Consider the following 25,754-nt stretch of genomic DNA (forward strand, 5'->3'; position numbering starts at 1 on the left):
AAAGAGGGCCGATTCTACGTCATTTATCGATTACAGCTCAGCATTTAATACCATCATTTCCTCAAAACTAATCAGTAAACTCCAATGCCCGGGTCTCAATACCCCCATGTGCAATTGGATCCTCGATTTCCTCTCTTGCAGACCCCAGTCAGTTCAGATCGGCAAAAACATCTCCACAATCTCTATCAGCACAAGAGCACCACAGGGATGTGTGCTTAGCTCCCTGCTCTACTCACTTTACTCCTATGTCTGTGCAGCTAAGTACAGCTCCAACGCCATATACATGTTTGCTGATGACACCAGTATTGTGGAACATATCAAAGGTGGTGATGAAGCAGCATACAGGAGGGAGACTGAAAATTTGGCTGAGTGGTGTAATAGCAACAACCTTTCACTCAATGTCAATAAGATAAAGGAACTCATTGTAGACTTCAGGAGAGGAAAACCAGAGGTCTATGAACCAGTCCTCATTGGGGATCAGAGATGAAGCAGGTCAGTAACTTTAACTCCTGGGTGTCGTTGCCTTGGAGGACCTGTCCTGGACCTATCATATAAACATAATTGCAATGAAGCACGATAGCACCTCTGCTTTGCTCAGGAGACTGCGGCGATTCGGCATGTCATTGAAAACCTTGGCAAACTTCTATAGATGTGTGGTGGAAAGTGTGCTGTTTGGCTGCATTACGGTCTGGTATGGGAACAACAATGCCTTTGAGTGGAAAACCCTATAAAAGGTAGTAGTTTCAGCCCAATACATCACGGGTAAAGCCCTCACAACCATTGAGCATATTACATGAAAGGTTGCCGTAGACTGCTCAACCAAGATGGTGCCGTGTTGTGTATTTTGAATCAGCATTGTAATTTTCTGCTTCTCTCTCTACTTTCTGCACTTCTCTTACAAGAAGCTGAAAATTACATCAGGTACGATTGATTGACTCTTATGAAAATCGGAAAGATGGCATTCAATCATAACATGCCACCTTTCTACCACTGGGAACCCCTGCTCGCATGAACCATGGGAGGTTCATTCACCACATCAGCATTACTGAGGAAGTGTTGCCAAAGGCGAGAAAGATCTGGCATCTTAGTTAGGTTAAGACGTTGCACAAATTGGTCACCGCTTCCTAGCATACTCCTGGCCAATGTACAGTCCCTGGACAACAAGCTGTGTGAGCTGAGAGCCAGAATGTCCTACCAATGGGAAACAAAGCACTGTAACATCTTGTGCTTTACTGAAACCTGATGAAGGAAATGCCAGACCAGCCCATTGGGTTCTGTGTGTTCCAAGCAGACAAGTCTAAAGACCTGTCTGGGAAAAGTAAAGGTGGGAGAGTATGTTTCATGGTGGACAATGCTTGGTGTGACCCATGTGATGCGCACACCCTCAAATCCTTTTGCTCCCTAGATCTGGAGTACCTTGTGCTGCTATGTCGACCTTTCTGGCTGCCTAGAGAATTCATGCCTGTTATTATTACAGCTGTGTCCATCACACCACAGACTGATACCAACCTGGCTATCAATGAACTATGCAAAATCTTCAATATCCATGAAACCACACACCTGCTTTCATCATCGCTGGAGTCTTTAATAAAGTCTTGCTGACTAGAACTTGCCCAAAGTTCTGCCAACGCATCAAGGTGAGCACACAGGGAGGAAGCATACTTGACCACTGCTACTCTCCTTCCACAATGCCTACAAAGCACTTCTTTGCCCTCTGTTTGGAAAATGACCATTCTTCCATCTTGCCATAGATATACACCTACAGGCAGAAATTGAAGCAGGAAGCAGCCATAGTGAAACTATCTACTACTGGTCCAACCAATCAGACTCAATGTTACAAGCCTGTTTTGATAGTGTCACCTGGGAAGCATTTTGAGCTGAGAACATCTCCGAATGCACAGAAGTAATCAGAAGTTTCCTCCAGAAGTGCATTGTAGATATTGTTCCCCAAAGATCGGTCCAGGTCTACCCAAACTGGAAGCCATGGATAATTAGTTTGGTGCATGCTGCTGTCAGTGCAAGGGATAGAGCTTTCACCTTTGGAAACCAACAGGAGTGCAAGAGATGCCACTATGATTGATGTAGAGCCACCAAGATGGCAAAATGGCAACACAGACAAAATCCAGTCATAACACTGACAATGACACATGCAAGGACTGCATATCATCATGGACTTCAAGAGGAAACCCAATTGTACAGCCAGCATTGCTACATCGCTGCTGGATGAGCTAGATGTTTTTTTTTATGCTCAATTCGAGGTTGATAGGACTGAACCCCCAAGGAGAGCTGCTGATGAGACCTGCACTTTGGTCATCCTCCAAGTGTGTGCGGAATAGCTGACTGGTATGTTTACAGACACTTTTAATATCTCCCTCTCAGTGTATAATGCCCTCCTGTTTCAAATAGTGCATCATTGTTCCTGTACCTAAGAAAAACAAAGTATCATGTCTGAACGATTTTTGTTCTGTCGCACTCGCCTCAATTATAAGCAAATGCTTTGAGAGGCTGGTTAAAGACTACATCTGCAGCATGCTACCACCCACTCTGGACCCCCTGCGATTCGCCTACTGATGGAACCAGTCTACCGATGACGCCACAGCCAAGATTTAAATAAATTCTAATTCTAGAAAAGCAGCATCCATCATCAAGGATCCTCACCATCTAGGCCATTCTTTTTTCTTGCTGCTGCCATCAGGTAGAAGGTACAAGTGCCTCGGGACTCGCACCATCAAGCTCAAGAACAGTTACTACCCCTCAACCATCAGGCCCTTGAACAAAAGGGGATAACTACACACATTCTATTTCTGGTGTTCCTGAAACTGATGGTTTAATTTTAAGGAATTTTTATCTTGTTATTTCAAGCTCTCGTTATTTATTTATATTTATATTTGCATTTGCATGGTTTGTTTTTCATTGATTCTGTTTAAAGTTGCTGTTCTATGGATTTGCTAAGTATGCCCACAGGGAAAAAAAAAATCTGAGTTGTATGTGGTGATACGTATGTACTCTGATAATAAATTTTACTTCAGATTTTGATCTTTGCTGCTGTCCTGTTTTCCTTTCTTTCACCCATGACCATGTAATCTTCATTCAGATAAATGAGTTTAGAGATTTTGTAGCAGGTCTGATCTAGACATCACCTGGCATGTGTCAGGCTGAGCTTGATTTGTATATTTAGAACTTTATTCATGTATGAGTCTGAAAATAAACAGCACTTGCATTGTGAAATGTTAGCTATTCTGTGTGTAATGCTTGCAGGACCCAGCCAACACTAATTCTGAGGGCTTCAACCTAGAATTGGCCAATAATATCCTGTCTTCAGTATCCCTTCATCAAACAGCCTACAAAATCTGATTGGCATTATGTTTTTCATTTCATTCCTATCACTTCCATTTCTGCATCACCTCAAGCAGTAAAGATGGAAGCACTTTTTGAACTAATCATCCTTCAACTTTTTGTTTCCTTTCATCAAAAAATAAAATGTGTAATATAAATTGTGCTAAATGTATATCAAAGCTTATATCATAAGCTTATCAAAGCTTATGTCAAGAAAGGATGTGTTAAGGTACTTCTTACCTCCGCTAGCCTGCAGGTGACCATTGAGCAAAGTGTAGCACCTGCTTAGCTCCCTCGATCAGAAGAAATAAAGCTAATAGTCAGGACAGGTGCTACATTTCATTTTTCTGATTTCCTCAATGCAGAAGGAAAACTGCATATTTTCACTGACATTTATCTTAATATTTAGTATCATGTTCATAGTTCAGATTGAAGTGGCAACAGAACTGCAACAGTCCATCAACAATGAAAATAATAAAACATAACAATCAGCATTTCACAAAGCTATAGTTGATGAGAAGAGAAATGGTAAATGGTGTAAAGTATACAAAAAATTTGCCGAATTGAAGTGTGAATGGTACGGTACCATTGTGATTCCCAGTAGTGATTGAGAAGCTTGGCTTTCAAAATATTGTATTTCTGTATGTACCTATGTGCTGTCTAGCTGTGTGATTACTGAGCCAGTATGTAGCTGAGAGTTGTCAGGATTACCCTGTACTTACATCAGTAGTTAGTTTGACATTTAGCAGCTTTCTCTTGCCCTGAAATGTTGACTACATCATCTTCTGAAGGTTTCCAGGAAATAATATCAATCACCCTGCTTTGAACAAAGCAGAATTAGCACTGACTGCAAAGATCAATCTTCTCATAATATCTGGAACATGTTTTCTAATTAAATTCTTTTTCTCTGTTTTAAGAAGTACTGCTACTCTTTATCAATGTTAATAAAACCTTTGATATAATGTAGAAACTCAGTCATTTGTGATTTATAACTATACTAGACATGTTTCATGTCATCACTGTTGTGTTCAGCTTCATTCTGTGATGGACTATTAATTTTTTTTCTCCAAAGATGAGCTGTAAATATACAACAGCTATAATGATGGGCATCCATCTTTTAATAGTCAACTTGTCTTCATAAGTAAAGTGCAGATTAAAGTAGTACGATATAAGTGCTAGTGCTCTTCCCCAAATGTTCTTTCAACCATAGAAAAAATTAAATTTATGGAGTACTGTGTTGTTTCATACGATAACCCATAGATGTATAATACATACATCATTTTTTGCAGACTTGGGCAGTTGGCTGCTATTGCTGGAATAGACCAATCAGACTTTGGTTCTATGGGACAACCTCAGTTGTCATCTACAGTTGGAAATAATAAAACAAAAGATAATATACACTTTGAGGCACCCCAAGCCACACAGGTGAATGAAGTTCACATCTTTTTTAAAGCATGTGCATTTAATTAATATTTTGTAAGTTTTTTATTTTATGAAAAGTTTCAATACTGATGGTATTCTGTTTTACTTTAATTTAAACAATTCTCAAGACAGTATTTTCTACAGCAGCTATTCAGATTTTTGTAAAGTATTTCTATTGAGCTTTTTATTTTGAAGCGCAGTAGCACAAACGTATCTTTTAACAAATGGCTTTAATTTTCTATAGTTCACATATCAGTATTCCTTTTAGCTTCATGCTGCAGATCAAGCCTTTTTGAAACATTCTGAATCGGATGCGATCCCCAACACTTCGACAAATCTGTCCATTCAGCTAGCAAATCAATCAGCTGACGTCTGCCACAAAAATTTGCCATCTGTTCACTCAAACTCTGAGAGGGAATGTGGTGATAAATTTCAAAATTTACAATTAATTGGACATAATGATAAGACAAATAAGCAACTTTCCACAAGGATAAATGATCAACTACAAATACAAGCAACAGGAAAACTGCTGGATTATTCTGAAGTTGACGGTTCCAATGGTTCAGGCTCATGTGGCACACATAGCGAGAGGAATCCTAACAGCAGAAAATCAAAAGATGTTATGAAGAAAAATAAAGCACACAGCCTTTCTGTATTTGGAACTGATGGTTCTTTGACGCCAATGAGAGGGAATAAAAATGAACAAGTAACTAATAATGAAGAGTTTTTAAAAAAGTGAATTAAAAATAAATGTTCCTGTAAATTTTTATTCCATTGAATCACATCATAAGGCAGATGGAGATTTTTAGAGGTTATTCTTATACTCTGCAACTTTTTGAAAGTGGATGATCTATTTAAAACTTAACATTTACTTCATTGGACAGATAATTTTTTGACTTTTACATTGTGGCTGGTAAAATGATAATCAACCCTTCAATTTGCAGCCATTTCAAGCTGTGTGAAGAACCATGAGTATCTGATGTAAGGGCTGAAATTTCTGGGAATTCTTTGCCTTTGTGTCTGGCCTGAATGTTAACTTAGGAATAGTGTTATATGAAACTATCAGAAAAGTAACTGAAAGTGGGTTGTTGGCTTCCGGAATTAAAGCTATCTGAAACAACTGATTTTAAATTTTCCACTTTTCTGACATCAGTTAATAGCCATAATATACCTTTGTGGGGTTGAAGAAGAGCTGACATTAGCAGGATTGTAATTTGTGATGATGATGATGATGATGATGATTATTATTATTATTATTATATAACTCTTCTGTGTCTTGTGCTTTCCCAGCTTTTAGAGTCCCTTTCTAGTGAATCTTTAGGTACGGGCTGATGGACGGTGAAATCAGCAGAACTGAGTCCCACAATGAACACAATCCACAAGGATAGCCATTACTCTCAAATGAGGGTCTTACTTTCCACAATGAACATCTACATAGTAAGGTGTATATAATAATTCCTAAAAACATAAATTCAGAGCATTTATTCAAACCCCTTAATACGGTATCTCCTAGGACTAACGGATGCCATACCTCTACTTGCCCAGAATGCAGGATTGTTGCATTATTAGTCTATTTTAATGTATTGGCAAAGAAGAGTTAATCACTCTTAAAAGTAGTCTTTTTAGCTTTCCTTCTCATCCCTTGACCTTGAATTACATCTTGACAAAAGAATTCAATAAAAGGGAGAATTCATACATATCGTATATCTACTCAATTCATTTATTTGTATTTTCCTGGGAAATTGTAACTACTTTTATATGTGCACATTGTTTTTATAATTCATATGAGATTGCAAATCATAATGAATTAAAACACTAAATATTTTCTGGGAGTTTAATGTTAAAACTAAATGATCAATTGGTTAAATTACTCTAGCACTTTGGTATCAAGCAAATGTAGTATCAAATGTTGTCATAAAACACAAATTCTGCTCAGAACATGTAAATTTATTTTCTATTTTTAATGTTTAATCACTAAGTAAAATTTGTCAGAACTGAAATGATACATAAACATAATAAAACATGGTTCTTAATTTTCATTAAGGTATTAAACTATTAATGAGAATATTTCAAGGTTCTTGATTGTTTTTCCAAATATTACTACTAAGTTTGATGCTTTCTAAAAGAATATTTCCTTCAGGTTACCTCCTCTACAGTTACCTCTACAGTTTGTTAATGTATGATTTTGAAGTGAAATACTGGATAGAGAATAATTTGATGTCTTACTTATTCTCAAGTTTGGCTGCTGACTGTCAATCAAATTATGGATAGTAGCATATCATGTTTAAAGGCAAAAATGCTTATTGACTGTGATTATCATCCTCCAACAAAGAGCCTGTTAATTGTGTTAATTATATTTCTGATCATTTGTCACATCTTAATTCAACTCCACAAGTGCAAGGTGGTTGATTATTTAACACCTAATTTTAATCTCCTTATCGGTGAGTTTTTATTCATACTTCAGAAATTTGATAAGAAGAAAAAAATAGCTTTGATTAATTAAAGCTTTTTTTTCAGTACTAGAGTGTTCCAAAATTCAGTGAGTGCTTTGCTTTAACTGAGTAGAACATAACTTTTTATCCAATACAGTACTGGTCTTCCACATCTTACGAAAGCCTGCCTTGCGTACAGATTACACACGCCAGTGAGTGTTTGGGAGACTGGTGGCACGTATTTACAAACTGCTGTGGGCCTGCAGGCATCTTCTGTTCAAAGTTCAAAAGTAAATTTTATTATCAGAATGCATATATTTTACCACATACAACTCTGAGATTAATTTTCCTGAAGGCACACTCAACAAATCTATAGAATACTAACTATGATATGATCAATGGAAGATCAAGTAGAGTGCACGAGAAAACAAACTCTGTAAATGCAAATATAGATAAATGACAATAGATAATGAGAACATGAAATAACAGGATAAAGAGTCCTTGAAGTGAGATCATTGGTTGTGGAACATCTCAATAGATGAGTGTAGTTATTACCTTTTGTTCAAGAACCTGATGGTTGAGGGGTAGCAAAACTGTCTTGAACCCCATGGTGTGAGTCCCAAGGCTTTTGTAACTTCTACCTGATGACAGCAGCGAGAAAAGAGCATGGCTTGGGTGGTGAGGATCTCTAGCAATGGATGCTACTTTTCTACAACAGTGTTTCATGTAAATGTGTGTGTAAATATTAGTTGCTGGTTTACCATCATGTCTAATAATGTCTGGTTTTTAAAGAAGGCAGATATTGGTCAAGTATGGGAGCATAATCTCTTTTAACAGATGACACTGCACATCTTCAAATGTTAGCACTTTTTATTTCCTGCTCAAAATTTTGATTGCATTCACATTTGTATCCAAATTTGATATTCACAAGGCACAGAATCTACAGTAGTACAGCTCAGGAACAGGAACTTTGGCTAACAATATTTCTGCTGGTCTGTTAGTTACCAGTAGCAACGAAGTACTGTTACTTTCAGACCATAAAGTTTTAATTATCGCTTTCAGTAGTTGACCACATGCTCCATATGCAAAAATCCTGGGGAAATTAAAATATACATAAATGGGATAAATCTATCCTTGGGCATCTACCTCAATATGCTTGCCTTATAATTATCTTAAATCTTAATAGTCTAATAAACTCCAAGTTCGAAGTTAATGGAATCCTTTTTGGATACAGTAGTATGAAAGTAATTTTTCAGTTTGGTTGGGAGTTTTCTGAAGTTATCTGGGAGCATGAGACATATTAGGTTCCCTCTTGAGTACATTGTGCTACTGTTAACTGATTGTGTTACTTTGTAAGAAGTTGCAAGTTTGCACTTTTCGCCCTGGACCAAGGAAACAATGGACCCTGGAGCATTTGAACAACTAATTTTAATTGAATATGATTATCAAAATGACAGACATGATTGTAAAGGAAAACATCCCTAGATTTCACATGTGCATAGTTTCAATATTACAAAAATATGTCCATACAGGTGAATTGGACTTAGTAGGTGGAATTACCATATGTATAGATTTTTAAATGTAGAATAATATTCACTTTACAGAGACCATAGTCTTAAAGAAGGAAAGAGAGAGAAGTCTTAAATAATTGTTATTAAGTATGTGGCGGTTATTTGGAAGCTTGGAGGACCAGAACTGCTTTTTTAAAAAAAACTCTAGGTTGCACAACTGGAGGAGTTTTGAAAGTGGGTAGGCATTTTAAAATTGAAGTGTTGCTTAATTGGGAATCAATGTAGATCAACAAGCTTAGGAGTGATGGAGAAATAGGCTTTTCACATAAACTAATCATTCACCTGACAATTTGACATGCCACAGGTTCCCTTCACCCCTGACACTCCCTCCCACCCCCTCCCCCGCCACTAGTCATAAGCCTCTGATATGGTAAAAGAAATCCAGCATCACCCTCTGCTTCCTGTCCTCAAGCCAGTTCTATATCCAATTAGATATCTCTTTCTAGATTCCAGAAGATCTAACTTTCCGTATTAGAGGTCTTGTATAGACCACATCTGTGGTCCATATAAACCACATCTATCACTCTGCTTTCTTGGTTATTTCTTCAAAATATTCTAATTTGATCTCCTATGCACAAAGACTTTATTCATTAGAGAGTAGGAGACTGAGGGCTGACCTTATGGAGTTATATAAGATCATGAAGGGTCTTTTATCCACTTATTGAGCTACAGCGCTTGGTAGGCCATTCTGGCCCTTAGAGCAGTTTCACTCATGAACCCCTGATTTAATTCTAGAACAATTTACAATGACTAATTCTAGTACGTCTTTGGACTGTGGGAGGAAACCAGAGCAGCCAAAGAAAACCAATGTCACAGGGAGAAACTCCTTACAGGCAGCAGCAAGAATTGTACCCAGATTGCCTGTACTGTAAAATGTTGAGTTAACCACTACACTACCATACCACCCCCCAAAAAATGGTAAATACACACTCTTTCCACCTGGAAATGAGGCTAAAAGCTAGAGAGTATAGCTTTAAAGTGAAAGGGGAAATTATTCATGTGGAGAGAGATGTCATGATCTGCCAGAGGAATTGGTTCAAGCAGGTATAATAATAGTACTTGGACAGGTGCATGAATAGGAAACACAGAGACGGATATAAGCCAAAAAGGTCTGCTTCTTTGCTGTATTACTCTGACTCAAGGATATTTTGTGAATCTGAAGAGAACTCTTACAGGACCACAGCAGCAGGACTCAAAAAGTTCTGTCTATGATGATCAGAAATTTTGGAGAATAGATTTTAAGACTTTGGATATTAGAGGATGATCAGAAATGGGATTATAGCTTGGAAGGAGAGAAAGCGCAAAGTGTTTCTTTTAAATTTAAGTGAGAGGATTATAAATTTGTTAGAGAAGAATATTTCAGGTAGCCAGGATATGAAGTCAGGTGATCAAGCTCTAAATAGTCTCATGGATATAAGGTGTGCATCTTATGTAAAATATTAATTGACAAAGAGCATGAGTCAACACAAAGCTTAAGAGAGGTATAGTATGAATACAGGATTAGGGCAAAGGAGAGCAGGAGAATAAGTAACATTGGAAATTATGTTTTTGTTTTATTTTTAAGCATAAGTAAAGATTACATTTTCTCTCCTCAGTATCCTGTCTCTGAAGTGATAGTTTATCACTACTGCCACTTAAAAATAAACATTTTTTGTTGGTTAACTCTTCTCCAGAAAATTCACATAATCCTATACAATAATTTGGCTAATGAAACATTATGCACACCCATTCACACATCCTGGAAAGAATTTTTTTTCTTAACAAAGATTGTTAAAAGTTGTCAGTCCTTAATAGTAAGTGTACTCTGGTCAGTGTTAAATGTGGCATTTAAGGGTCCTGTTCTCTTTGAAATATAATGTAGGTATAGCGGGTACTTTAAACCAAACCAAAACTGCTGAGAGACTAAGCCAGGGGTTTGATACTGCAAGTCTGATCCTTTATTATGAAGCCAGCAAAGACAAACAATCTTGTGGCAATTTAAAAACAACTAATGAAACCAAATTAGCGATGCAACAAAGTTAGCGGTTGAACTCATGTTTTTAAGTGAAGTTAACAATACTGTTAGCGTTCAAATAATATCCCAATTCACATAATTAAGTGGTCAAACTAAATCAGCATTTGAATAACAGTCAACCAAAAAAAATCATTCTCTGTGGCTCAACCTCTCTCCAGTAGACTAAACTAAACTAACTAACCTTAAATATGAATACATATTTAGTAAATATTTACATAAAAGTAATAACTTACTTTTACCACACCCAACCCGCATGACAGATTACCAGAGTAAACGTGCCACAAAATACAATACAAACAGAAAATTGGTATATTGCTTCAACAGACAAAAAGTAGATACATGGCTCCAACTTTCCAGCTCCTTAGTTATTAGACTATAATAATTACAAATACATACTACTAAAATAGGAGACATGAATTCTTCAAGGATATACATCTTAACATTTATAGAAATGTCCTCTTTCTTCTTTCTTCTTCCAATTAATTCATATTATAGTCATCTAGGCCAGCTGTTACCAGCACATACTTTAACCCAGTACAGAGTGATTCTTACCACCACTCTCTGTCAAGTCAAAGTCATGAAGCTTCTTTTTTTAAATTAATTTTTAAAACATTTCTACAAAACAACTACAAACAAAAAACCCAAATACAAAATGAAAATTAATAATGCAAAATAAATGTATCAAATATATAAATCATAACAATAAGGAAAAAGCACCAAAAATAAAATCATATAAAGTTAGTATCCTCCCCACCCTCCCACTACAAAACTCCAGGCCAACCATTACAATATGTAAGAAGAAAATAATTGGAGTGTTTGACCCCACAGAGCTGTACATATACATATATATAAAATTATAATGCCTACTACCAAAACTATAATGTAATGAAGCTTCTAAAGCTGTAGCTCCTCAAACCTCTGCCTCCTGTAGAAGGGCTTGGTTGTAGGCCTGTCCAGACAACTGGTCTTGATGCACACCTGCCACACAAATACTCTTTTGTCTGGAATGACATGAATGACTTCCCACAATCCATGAGTTTCAAGGTGCTGTCTCCTGGGAGGAAATTGTGTTTTATACCTGACCACTTCTGACATTCCTGTAACTGTGGTATATACACCTTGACCCACCATTTCCAAAACAAGATTGACATAACTGTATTGGATCTGTTTCCATCTACAATGAGCATAAATGTCTTCCTTCTGGAACTCTCCTGATGGTAAGGATGGTAAAGTAATCAGAAACAACAGATGGATTGGTGTTAATGCTTCCAAATCATTGGGAATAGAGGATACTTTACTAATTAGACAACCATTGATAACAGCCTCCACAAAGGTGAATTGAGGATCTTTCTCACAGATCTGATGTTCTCATGTTGCTCTTCTAGTATCATACGTAGCACACCATGTTTGTTGCTTATCCACTTTGTGAGTCAAAGCTGTCTTTAGCACAAATGGATACAAGATCATGACTTGAACTGCCAAACAAAAACTCATCAAGTTCAGATCTGAGATCCCACTTACTGTCAACTCTGGCTGTGTGCTGTCTCCTCCATCACCACGGTCTCCTTTCAGTTGTCCATTCACAGTCCAACCCAACATTGTTCGAATTGCACAGGCTCTATCATTAACACTGCAAATCACTTGCAACGCCTCCAATGCTTTTGGCACAGTTCTCCCTATCAGTGGCTCCGTTTCTGAATCCATCTCTGGCAAATGGACATGTTTCAGGTGAGAGCAGCTCTGGAAATCGCTCTGTTGTGGAATGTTCCCTGTGGACAGGCGTATTTTCCTGCATATAGATGTTAGGTAGTTCACAATAGTTTTCACCATGTAAGTTGGCCACTTCCAATCCTGAAATGAAGTAGCTGCTCATGATATTCTCTTGACCCATGGTGTGTAAGGGAACCTGTGTCCTTTTCCTGCAAGGCTGAGCTTATTCATGAGGCCCACTGTACTTTCTTGATCTTGGAAAGCACAAGTAAACACTGCCTTGTTGTTAGGCCTCACTGGTACTGGAACTATGGGAAGTTTACAATTATGATCGCCGACCCCTGTAAGACTATTAGATACCAGAGCACCACTTGCTGCTGTGTCTGATACTTTCACAGCTTATTTTCTTTCTGCTCCCTTTTTGTTAGAGTGAATATCAAGTATGCTGGGGTGCTTGCCACTGCATACCTTGCTGATATGTCCTGTACACAAACAGCCAAAGCCACCATTTTATTTTAGGAAGGCAATCTTCTCACGATGAGCCCTTTTCTCCAGCTGAGGTTACAAATCCAATGTATGTTCATATTCGCAGGGCAGACAAACCCCTGTGGCTGATGAAACCATTTCTTTTCCATTAGTTCCAGGTTCAGTTTTAGCTTTACTTCTCACAGTGGTCCCAGTAGTTGCAAAGCTGCTTCCCTTAGCCTTAGATGAAATTGTGACTTAGTTTTGTTTACACCATTGTTTATTGCAGGTGATGTGGCATCCTGTATAGTCCCAAACATGGGGTGTGTAGCAATCATTACTTGCCTTTCAATAAAATTAACAATTTCAGTGAAAGTAATCTTCCAATTTTGCCTTCCTTGCAGTTCACAGACCACTATTCTCCATTTATTCCTAAGCATATAGGGCAATTTCTTTACAATAATTTTATCATATTAGTAGGCATGTCCAGCTCATACATGTACTGCACTTCTTCCATGGCACTGCAACAGCCTGTAAGAAGAAGAGCTTTCATGTCTTCAGGTTTGATAGGTATCTAAGAAAATCCCTTTTGCATGATCGCGGATGCAGTTTTCTGTTCATTACTAGAATGTTCCTGTAGTAAAGCTTCAGCTTTTACATATCCTTTCTGAGAGTCAACATGCTGGCAACTTCTGACATTTTCTAGGGCGACCTCTAGTGTACTGTTCAAAGAAATGGAGGCTGTCATTATGGCTGCCAGTCTTGACTTCAACACTGTTTTCAAAAGTGTTCATGAATACGTGACACTGCAATGGATCTCCAATAAAGATTTGAATCTCTTTTAGGCAAAGTTGAAATTCATTGTTGTTGTACCAAAAAGTGTGCTATTTCATTTTGCTTCCTTATAATAACAATAATACTATTCTCACATCTATTATCCAAAAAAAAATGTTTCCATGCTGTAAGTAAATGTCTCCATGAGCTGTTCAAGCTGTTGGATACAACATATGTTCAGGGTGGTCCATAGTGCAGACAGAGAATAAACATCCTTAATGACCTCTTGAGGGTCTTATTCATGCTTCACAGACACTTCAGAAATGAATAAATCATCATTGACATTAGCTATTATAGTATTTCTTTGTGCTTTTTCAATATAGGAACTCACACCAGAAGACTGTCCTGCTGGAGCACCTAAACATTTGCTTCACTTGAAGCCCTTAACACATTAACTTTGGCCACGTGTGTCAGTTTCTTCCTTTAACTTAAGCTGCTCCTTCCTTTTCCACTGATTTTCCTCTTGTTCTTCCAGCATATATTTGTCCTTCAATAATTGTTGCCTTGTAAATAATGCAGCCAAATAAGTGAACCATGTTTCCATCCAAGGGGTCAGTGTGGACATAGTGGAGGATTACAAATACCTGGGGATATGAATTGACAATAAACTGGACTGGTCAAAGAACACTAAGGCTGTCTACAAGAAGGGTCAGAGCCGTCTCTATTTCCTGAGGAGACTGAGGTACTATAACATCTGCCGGATGATGCTGAGGATGTTCTACAAGGCTGTGGTGGCCAGTGCTATCATGTTTGCAGTTGTGTGCTGGGGCAGCAGGCTGAGGGTAGCAGACACCAACAGAATCAACAAACTCATTCGTAAGGCCAGTGATGTTGTGGGAGTGGAACTGGACTCTCTGACAGTGATGGCTGAAAAGAGGATGCTGTCCAAGTTGCATGCCATCTTGGATAATGACTCCCATCCACTCCATAATGTACTGCTTAGGCACAGGAGTACATTCAGCCAGAGACTCATTCCACCGAGATGTAACATTGAGCATCATAGGAAGTCATTACTACCTGTGGCCATCAAACTTCACAACTCCTCCCTCAGAGTGTCAGACACCCTGAGCCAATAGGCTGGTCCTGGACTTATTTCCACTTGACATGATTAACTTATTATTATTTAATTATTTGTGGTTTTATATTGCTATATTTCTTCACTATTCTTGGTTGGTGCGGCTGTAACAAAACCCAATTTCCCTCGGGACCTCTGGAATTTTGAACACCTGCTAAGATCTCCTGTTGTACTAGCTTTGCTGACCTGTGAGTAAACTCTATGAAGTGATCTGCTCCCAATGCTGATTGTACCTCTGGAACTGTATTTCTTGATGATCAGGAAGCTTGACATTATTTCTCACATTGTCATGGTAAATTAACGATATACTGAGACCAGTTAGAGAAGCTACACACACAAAAATTTACTTTTCTCTTTTTCATCTGCATCAGGGAAGCAGAGACAGAGGAAGAAGAAATTCTGACATCAGGCTTTCATTTATTTCGAACTTACACCAGTGACTGGAAAAATGAAAATGTAGCAATTTTGTTGAAATGAGGGTTGTGAAATAAATGTGGCCATTCAAGAAAGTGGTGGAAAAATGTACAAAGATCAATGGCAATAATGCAATTAACTTTCTTGGAGAAACATGGATTGTAAAGGGATATCCAATGCAGATTTGTTAAAGATAAAACATACCTGACGAATCAGATACAGATTTTGATAAAAGAAAGGGAGTACTAATGAAAACGGTACAGCAGACCCATAGAGGGACCTTTTATCATGTATTCAGAAAATGATGCAATTAACTATTAAAGGAAATGTGGTCCCTTAAGTGCAAAAATGGCCAAGGATAATTTTCTGATTATGAGTAATATGCAATTGGTTCTCTGGACATCTGTATTAGTTTTTTTTTTCAAATGTAAATTATCTGGTACTGGTTATAGAGAGCACATTTTCCAAGATGGCACTGGTAAAAAAGTAAAAAGTAGGCAGGATGTGAACAAACTTTAGAACACAGATCAGAAAATGGACGGACACACTGAAAATGCAATTGCATATGTATTAAATAATGGACTTGGGGAGAAACTAAACAGAGAGGTAGTATGAAACAGAAACAGCAAGTGTTAGGACTATTCAACACATCATGCTGTGTACCTGCCTGAAGTGGCAATTTATGTCAGTGTGCTATGGTCCTGGGAAACAAGCTCAAAATCAATCAACAAACAATTGAGGCCGTCCCTGCAAGTGCTCAAAATGTGAAACAACGGTTTAGCTATTGCACACCAAGAGGGTGGAACCAGTATAAACTTGAGCTGAAAGTATTAAGTGACATGTAACTGTGATTTGCATTCTAAATGGAAAATGACATCTTATAGTGCCATGTACTGCATTAAATCTAAATGATCTGCATTATACTTGTATTAGCTGTTTAATTATACTGAATCTTTACACTTTTCTGAATAAAGTATATTTTTGATTAAACTATTTAGGAACGGGTTGCTTAACATAGATCAATTCTTTCAAGAAACTGACTCATGCATAATACCTCGGGCAGTTTCCTTCTGTATTGTAAGATGCACTATTTTGGTTTGAATATTCCTCTGTGTAGTAGAGAAAAGTAGAGGAATGGAATTGTATAAATGGCTGAAGAACTGTACTTTTGGAAAGCATTATATATCAACTTTCACATATTGTCCATACAATTGTGTTTCAAAATGTCTGCAAGTGACAACACCATGGTAGCGTGACACTATCCTGCTCAAGACGTTGGAGTTCAGAGTTCAGTTCCGATGCTGTCTCCTCGTGAATGCGTATGTTTCCTCCAGGTGCTCGGTTCCCCCCCACATTCCAAAGACGTACAGCTCAATGGTTTAGTTAGTCTTTGTAAATTGTCCTGCGATTAGGTGAGGGTGAAATAGGTGGATTGTTTTGATGGTACCGCTTATTGGACTAGAATAGCCTGTTCTGCAAGCTGTCTCTAAATAAGCATAATCGAGATTTCTTTAACAGGTTAAACAAGATGACCTGACTGGTAATTAGAAGTTGGAAAGGAATATGGTACAATTGAATAGTATATACCACATGCTGTTTACAATCAAATTTAACAGTGGACTGGCCAGTTGACATGCACTTCTGCAGTCAAACGATATTGTTCTCTGAAGTACATTTTAGCAGGGCTATTATTCAATTAGTGATCTTTTCTCCACTCTGGCTATACACTTATTGTGGTTAATGTAATTTTGGTTGTGAACAATAATAGTTGCTTTAAGATTGATATTTAAAGAATTGTGTCAAAAGGGCCTCAACATTATTTGCAAAAAGGCATGCAACAAAGAGCTTTGAAATAACAAAAACGGGCTTGGAGACTGGACCCAAATGCAGGATGCAGGCACTGAAGTACTAGGGGCAGGACAGGAACAACTAAAGGATAGAATAAGATGGGGAGACCGTGGCATGCAAAGGTGATCCTGGGGTTCAGAGAGAGTTCATGGCAACGGCAGGACATTGGGTAGGCTAAAGGATGGGTCTATGGGACAAGGAATGCTGGGAAGACAGCCCCCTGGGCGAGCCACATAACTTCTGGGCAGGGCCTGGCCTCCCAGGCAGGACTACAGGGGTCTGGGCGGGTGCAGGGCACAACCCATCAGAAACAGTCCAGCCTGCTTACCTGACAGAGGCAAGGGATCAGAAGGGAGCTCAGTACAGGGTGACTATGAGAATGGACTTACAGAACTAGATGATTAACAGTGGATATCTAAGCCAGGGTTGAAATGGGATAGACAGGCAAACCAGCATGTACAAGAGGAACAGGACAACCCCCAACTTGACTCAGTCCCAGAGCCCCTTATTTACACCTGCCAGCAGATAGGTCTCAGGTGCACCTCCTGAAGCCAAGATGATCCTATTTGGGCTTAAGGGTGAAGGGAGGGGTGGCTACAAGACCCAGAGTCCATGGACTGGATCAAGACCCAGAATGCAGGCTCCAGACCAGACCATAACAGCTTTATTTTGAGCTTCTCCAGTTTAATGTGTATTTATCTGTACACTTTGAAAGTGGACATTGTTTAATGCCAGAAATCGATTGTGATCCATTCGAGCAGACATTCTCTCTTGTGAACTTTTAAAAATTTAGACCAAGTCACTCCTTAAGAAACAGACACATAGCTGGATGTGAAGATGCTGTTAGCAGGATACAAAGATTATTTTGAAACAGCACCATCAATAACTCACTGCGGCATGAGGCGAGATATAGGCTTTAATTGACTGGAAGAAAGAACAAGCAGCAATTGCCCACCATGCTACATCCTGGAGACTGAGGGCAGGGCTCAGGCCTCAATCACCTTTATACCGGAGTCTGTGGGAGGAGCCACAGGAGCAGTCAGCAGGGAGCCTGTCCAGACAGGTATATGTAGTTCACCACACAGTTGCATGTCGTTTTTTTGGGAATCCACAGAGAATATAGATTCCATCCATGTATACCACCTGATTATTAATAAGGAAAATTAGGGAAGGTAAAACAATATATTACTGAAAAATTGCCTCATTTACATTAATCTGTAGAACTGTTTAATCAAAATAAACAGAGCAGTTTACTATTTAAACTGCTCAGATGACATTAACCGGCACGGTTCACTTCGCGCGTGTAAACACGAAGGCTGGTGCAATCGCTGTTTTTCTTGCACAAAGCTGCTCCGATCACGCGGGTTCCTGGCGCTTGAGGAGCTGCGCTATCCAATTGGATTGCCCGGGAGTTTGGGAAGAACCAATTGGAAAGCGCTGAAAACAATCGGTTTGTGAGTGCCCAATCAAAAGTGCAGTGTTACAGTAGCCGTGGAGATTTTTTTTGCCAATTGGAGCGAAAGGAAGGTTCTTTGCAGAATCTTAAACACGGTCCCAATGGAAGACAGTCGGAAGCACGTAATTAATTTTGCTGCTGGCCCTTCCAAGCTCCCGCGACCGGTGAGTTGCTTTTCGTGTGCATATGTATCTCCCTGTATGCTCCCCCTGCAATTGAAGCTGAAAAGTAGTTTTTAAACGAATTGAAACAGGCAGTGGAAAACTGCGCTAGAAGTCTGTGAAATATGAAGTTCTTGAATGGAGCGATGCGTCTGCACCAGTTTTCAACTGCGCATTGAGGATTATGGTTTAAAACTGCATTTCGCTTCGTGACTATATTTACGACTGTGGCTTCTTTGACCCTACTCGTTTAGGAGTTCGGGTCTATTTCCTCTGTAGTAAGGGCATGATAGAGACTTTTGAATGGCTGCTAATTGGTTACGCTTTATGCACTGCTATATGCTACTGAGCGCATTAAGAATAAAGTTATGTAAGAATTCTCTAGTCAAACTTGCGAGGAGAATAATAATGAGACTATCAATGCCCGCCGGACAAGAGATACTTATAACTAACTGCAATTCCTGAAGCTCCCACTAGTAGCTGCATAGTATAAATTGTTTCTCCTGCACGGGATGTTTGTTGTATGTAGTCTCCTCTGAATCAACTTTATGACCATCTTATTAGATACGAACTACAAATTTTATGAGCTTTTTCTGCTATTATGAGTAATTGGACACGTTTTCTCAATTTTAAGACTATTGTTGAGCTCATTGAGTGAATTTTCTTTTTTATGATTATACTATATAACAATTTCTCTGGCGTTTGTTTTAAAGTTTGGGCTTTTGTTTCCTGATTTGATGTCTAATAGAACAGTTCTGTCATTCTGTCATTCTCTCTTATTGCTGCAGATTGCTGGTCTGACCAGCAGCAAGGGGAAAAGCCATGCCACAGATCCAGCGCATGCTCTGTCATCTGGTGTCTTTTGACATCAATTTTGGCCTGGTCTCAATGTCTTTTCTACGTCAGTTCCCTGAAACCCTCAATTAGAACAGTATAGCACAGGAACTGGCTCTTTGGCCTACAATATTATACCAAACCAATTAAATTAGTAGTCAAATAGCAAATTCAACTAATCTCCTCTGCATACAAATGTTCAGACCCTTCCATTTTCCTCCCATTCATGTGGCCATCTAAATGTCCCTAATTGATCTGTCTCTACCAGACTCCAGACAGTGCATTCCAAGCATCCACGACTCTGGTTTTAAATAAAACTTTGCTGCTCAACCTTAAATACATATCCTCTGGTATTAGACATAGCAATCTTGAGATGCTGTGTGTTTACTCTATGCCTCGCAGAATCTTATAACTCTATCAGATCTCCCCTCAGCCATGGCTGTTCCAGAGAAAACAGCCCAACCACTCATTATTGCATACCAAGCGGCATTCTGATAAGCCTTTTCTGCACCCTCTTCAAAATCTCAACATACTACTTATAATGGGGCAAACAGAACTGTATGTGTTGTGTACTTAATATTTGAGTAATATGTAAATGTCTTGTTTACATAATTCATTGTGGGTTATGTGTAAGAAGTACTGCATGTGAATGGCATACGTTGTTGCATCACAACATCAAAAGTGAGCACCTCACTAAAGAAAGCTAAGTACTCGAGTATCCCCGGCTCCCATGTTTTTTCTTTCGATTAGTTCCTGAAATTACAAAACATACCAGTGGCGATGAGAAAGGTTTAAAAACTAACTTCAGATGACTATTTATCTGTTCTTTGCCGGGGGCTTAGATGTTCGAGTTCCATTTCTTTGGAAGGGAAGAAAGGGGTTGAGTTTTTTTTTGGAATAAAAGGCGTGCAGGAAAGGGACGGAATTCATGGGGCCAGAAATGGTAACTTCTGGGTGGAAGAAGTCACCGGAAAAATAACAGAACTGGCTGGCTACATAGGGAAAGATAGACATGTTTGATTGCACAACTGATAACTGGATGGTGTATACTGAACAAATTAAGCTGTATTTTAAAGCAAATGAAATGGCCAATGAAAAGCAAGTGCCAATATTACTGACTGCAATAGGTGGAAAAGCATACAGTTTGCTTTGAAGTCTGACTACTCCAACCAAACCAGCTGAAATGAGTTTTGCTCATATTGTGAATGTAATGCAGGCCCATTTAGAACTTAAACCATTGTTGATTGCAGAATATTTTGGATTTCATTAGCAGACTCAAAATGAAGAGGAGTCCATTTCAGCATATTTAATTGAACTGAAGAAATCCATGCATTGTCATTTCAGTGATGGACTTAATGATGCACTGAGAGATTGCTTAGTTTGTGGAATCTTACGAGAAAACAGTCAGAAACTGCTCCTAACTGAAACAAAACTTACAATTAACAGAGCAGTTAAATTGCTGTATCAATGGAAACACTTGCTAGAGCTGCAATTGAGTTACACTCAGGAATGAAAGTGAATGTGAACAAAATTGCGACTTTTAAACAGAAACATACCTGGCTGAGCAAATTGTGTTACTGTTGTGGCAGTGGCAGGGGCTTGCGTACACCAGCCCAATGCAAGTTTAAAGGTGAAATGTGCAGGAAATGTAATAAAATACGACACATACAAAGAGCATGTCAGCCAGACAAATAAATGGACTGCACAGGGAAGAGAAAAAAATAAAAAAAAATCAAGTTGCAGTATGCAAAACTCCAGATGCAGCCTAACTGGAGTTGTATAAAGCTGCAACATACTTCCTGATGTATGAACTCAATGCCTCAAATAACAAAGGCAAGTATGCCTTCTTGACCACCCTATTAATCCATGTAGCCACTTTCAGAGAGCTATGAACTTGGACCCCTCAAGATCCCTTTGCACATCAACACTGTTAAGGATCTTGCGTTTAGTAAGCAAGATGCAACACTTCACGTTTGGCTGGGTTAAACTCCATCTGCCATTCTTCTGCCCATGTCTGCAACAGTCTATCTTGCTGTATTCTTTGCCCGTCAACAACACCACAAATCTTTGTATCATCTGCAAACTTGCTAACCCAACCATCTATGTTTTAAATCCATTTAAATACATGATAAACAGCAGAGGTCCCAGAACAGATCCTTGCGGAACACCACCTATCACAGATCTCCAACTAGAATAAGTCCCTTTGAACATGACTGTCTTCTATGAGTAATCAAATTTTGAATCCAAATAACCCATTGACCATGACTGCCATGCATGAGCCTCCCATGAGGGACTCTGCAAATGCTTTACTAAATTTCATGTGGATAATGTGCACAGCTCTGTCTTCAATCATCCTTATCACCAGATCATGAAGTTTTGTAAGAGACAACTTGCCCTACACACAGCCGTGCGAGTTTCCCCTACTTAGCCCATGGTTTAACCAAATGCTCATAAATTCTATCTCTAAGAATTCCCTCCAGTAACTTCCTTACCACTGATAGGAGATCTGTAGTTTCCTGGAGTATCCTTAATTCCCTCCTTGAATAATGGAAAAACAGTAGCTACTTGCCAGACCTGTGACCTCACCTGTGGCTAGAGAGGACATGAAAATATTGGTCAAGGCACCAGCAATCCTTTTGCCCTCTCTCAGTAATCTGGTCTATATCCCATCAGGCCCTGGGAACTTTAAGAGACCCAACACTACCTCCTTTGCCTCAATGCCTTGGCACATCAATACACTCAGCACCTGATCTCCCTATCCTCCATGCTCTTCTTGGTAAATACTAATGTAAAGTACTCATACAGGACATCACCCACCACCTCTGCATCCAAGCAAATATCTTCCCCCCCCCCCCCCCACCCACCCTTATCCTTGAGTGGTCTTACCCTCTCTCTATTTATCCACTTGCTCTTGATGTATGTACAGAATGCATTTGGATTTTCTTTAATCCTACTGGCCAAGGACTTTTTATGGCCCTTGCTTCAAAGATTCAAGGGACATTTGTTATCAAAGAACGTAAAAATTATACAGCATCAGTGGAAACGAGCAGTCAACGTTTTGGGCCGAGACCCTTCGTCAGGACTGAAGAGGGAGGGGGCATATGTAACTTTGGATCTTTCTAATCCATGGTTATAAAAGTAATTGAATGTATAGCCTGTGTAATGACTGGGTAAGTAGATAGCAATAAATTATAATAAGGCCTTAATATTTCCTTTTTATTTCTTCCTGGGACTTTTACAGTGGGATGACCTTGTATTGTTTTGTAAAACATTTATTCACTGCCAAATGCATTTTGATGAATTGCCATTCATATGCCTTCATTTTACCTTTACAACTGCCTTTTGTTTGTCTTTTAAACTCTAGCATGAGCCGATGCTGCCAGATGTGTTTGTTCAATTTTCTGAGCCATTCCTTCAGAATTGACAATGACTATTTCCCATCTTGTGAATCTGAAGTGGCAAATGGGGTTGATGGGGTATGTAGTGGGTAGCTTACATGGGGCTTCTGTACACTCATAGTGCATGGACTTGAAGCTCTCAATGCCAAATGCTCCTCCTCTACTTCATGTATCCATGGGCTAGAGATTCCCAGAAGCTGGCGAGGACGATGAATTTGAGCACATCCTCGATTCTTTTTCCTCTGCATGGCCTGGTTATCTCTTCCTAGTTTCTTAGTACACCATGCTCTGGTGGCAATCAGAGAACAGACTACTTGACTTGGTTCTGTGCTACACAGAAACATGATGATGGTGGCATCTGTCTGCCTCAAAGGGCAATGTGCTCAAAATGGCTCTGGAAGATCCTTTCCAGGGTACAATCCTGGTTTGGAGATCCTGGGATACCCGAAGTCCCCTCTCGGCCTCATTGCTGTAGTCCACAGGAAAGCTAAGCATTACATTTGGCACCAGCTTGGCTGCAGGAGTAGCAGGAAGGATGTTCAGTGATGTCCTGCCGCCTTGGGCACTCCACTTAAGTTTTTTCTGTCTGGGTTCGCTCCTCTAGCTTTTGTCATTCCTGAGGCTGCCCATAAAGTAGTGGGGCTATTTACCTATAGCTGGGGATCCATTTCCCAAGCACCAGGCAGTGTCCACACACCAGCGGGTCTGCGTGCCTTGTTGTGTTCTTATTGAGGCAATGCAAAGCCTGGATTATATTTGTTGAGGGTTTTTATGTGGCATGTAATATTTTTGCCACAAGTATTGGTGACCAGCAAGAGTGAATCTATCCATTTTGTCTTGATATTTGGTAGGACTCCAATCACTGAGTCCCTTCCATCAATATCCTGACATCATTGACCACAAACAATGCCAGCAGCAAATAAATACTAATTAATATAGCCTCACTATCAAATGAGGTTGTTAATTAGTATAGCCTCATTAAAAGTGTTTACAAGAGCATGTCAGAAGTTGGACATCCTGTGGTAAGTGACTGGCTTCCTGATAAGAAGCAGGCCAGTAGGTGGAGTACAGGTGTTCCTTGTTTAATCAGATGAGTTCCTGTGCTTTTTTTCTGAATGTGCAGAATGTTTAATTCAATTAACTGTATGAATCGTTCCTCTTTTGAAGTATGAGTTTAACTCCAACAACTTAACAGAAGCTCGGCACCGGCAAGGACAAAGCAGCCATATTTATTTGGCGTTCCAGTAAGCCCTTCTGAACATGTTCATTCCCTCATGTAATATAATTGCAGCCATCTGAGCCACCTCCAAAATGCACTGCAGTTGCTCGCCCTGGCTACTCTAAGAGCATCCCTCTTGCCCATGACCTGCACCAAGAAGGATGAGCAGCAGGCACAAGGACCACCATCACCTGTTGGTTCCCTTCCAAGTCTGGCATTACCTTTATTTTGCAGGTTCTTCATTGTTACTGTATTTAAACCCTTGAGCTTGCTGCCCATCAGTACTGTGAGCATATCTCCAGGGCACTTGGAAATAAATTCTGGGGGGGTGGAGTTTCAAGATGGCGACGTAAACATCTGCCTTTTAGGCGCTCTTCACTTTTCTAACTATAATCACCCTTTAATCAAATCTTTTCGAATTTAATCAAATGAGTTGATATTTTCGATTGACTTTTTTTTTTCCCTAAAACTATATTTGATCTAACTTTGCCGAACTTAAAATGGCTACAAGTAAGAAATCGTCTAAGGAGCGTTTATCTATCGATGCAATTTCTAATCTTCTGGACGTTAAATTTGCAAGTTTGGAAAGCAAGATGGAAAGTAAAATGGCAAGTTTGGAAGATAACCTGGAAAGTAAAATGGCAAGTTTGGAAAACAAGCTTACCACGAAAATGTCTGAACTTGAAGGAGCTGTTAAATCGCTTGATACTAAGTTTCAGTCGCAGGCAACGGATATTCAGCGGCATGAAGATAAGTTGGAGACTCTTGAAAAATTAATTGTTGAAAAAGCATGTACACTTGAGGAGTTGGATAAGAAGGTACAATCGACTCTTAAAGTTGTAAATCTGCATAAGTTCAAAATTACTGATCTCGAAAATCGATCTCGCAGACAGAATTTGCGAATTATCGGGTTTCCCGAAAAAGTTGAGTCCGGTGATTTAACTGAATTTTTCTCTAAATTACTGTGGGAAATTTTCGGTGATGAAGGTTTGCAAACTAAACCTGTTATTGACCGTGCTCATAGAGTTGCGAGGTTTTCATCTATGACTGATAAACCACGAGCGGTGATTGTTCGCCTTCATTATCCTCGTGAGAAAGAGCTCTTAATTCGATTAGCTCATAAAAAAGGTATGATTTCTTACAATAACTTCCAATTTCGAATTGTTGAGGATTATTCTTATGAGGTTATGAGAGCCAGAATCGCTTTTAAACCAGTGATGGCAGAGATTTATTCGATTGGACTTAAACAAGTTTTAATGTATCCAGCGAAGCTTAGAATTATGCTGAGCGACAACAATCAGCAAATTTTTAACACTCCGGAAGAAGCGAAGAAATTTGTTGAAGAATTTCGATCTTCTACTGCAACTTGAACTATGTGTTATGTGGAAGATTTTTCGGAGAGAGGATATCTTTCTAAAGTTTTAACCTATGAAGCTGGGTTATAACTTTTTATTTTGATCTATGGATCTGGTTTTTTTTACTATCATCATTGTTTATAGATGTTCTTTTTAATTTTTATAATATCTTTTTTTTCTTTCTGTTTTGGTCATATACGTTTATATTTT

At 39.0% G+C, this 25,754-nt stretch overlaps 2 protein-coding genes across 7 annotated transcripts in view; both read left to right on the forward strand.

Annotated features, from left to right (window-relative positions):
* Positions 1 to 16,710, forward strand: part of cep78 (centrosomal protein 78) — a 125,719-nt gene extending 109,009 nt beyond the window's left edge. For 5 of the 6 annotated variants that reach the window (XM_059969766.1, XM_059969770.1, XM_059969767.1 and 2 more), the window contains exons 15-16: positions 4,626 to 4,761; positions 5,027 to 6,797. In XM_059969766.1, the coding sequence (XP_059825749.1) occupies positions 4,626 to 4,761; positions 5,027 to 5,497 (607 nt within the window). In that variant the 3' untranslated portion in view covers positions 5,498 to 6,797. Of the gene's footprint in view, positions 1 to 4,625; positions 4,762 to 5,026; positions 6,798 to 14,107 lie in introns of those variants that run through there. The other variant, XM_059969771.1, reaches the window with a different exon arrangement.
* A 1,872-nt stretch (positions 16,711 to 18,582) lies between these two features.
* Positions 18,583 to 25,754, forward strand: part of LOC132394074 (phosphoserine aminotransferase-like) — a 46,641-nt gene continuing 39,469 nt past the window's right edge. The window contains exon 1 of the mRNA XM_059969773.1: positions 18,583 to 18,741. Within this exon, the coding sequence (XP_059825756.1) occupies positions 18,679 to 18,741 (63 nt within the window). The 5' untranslated portion in view covers positions 18,583 to 18,678. The remainder of the gene's footprint in view (positions 18,742 to 25,754) is intronic.

Source organism: Hypanus sabinus, chromosome 5 (genome assembly GCF_030144855.1).
Source record: "Hypanus sabinus isolate sHypSab1 chromosome 5, sHypSab1.hap1, whole genome shotgun sequence".
Classification (NCBI taxonomy): Eukaryota; Metazoa; Chordata; class Chondrichthyes; order Myliobatiformes; family Dasyatidae; genus Hypanus; species Hypanus sabinus.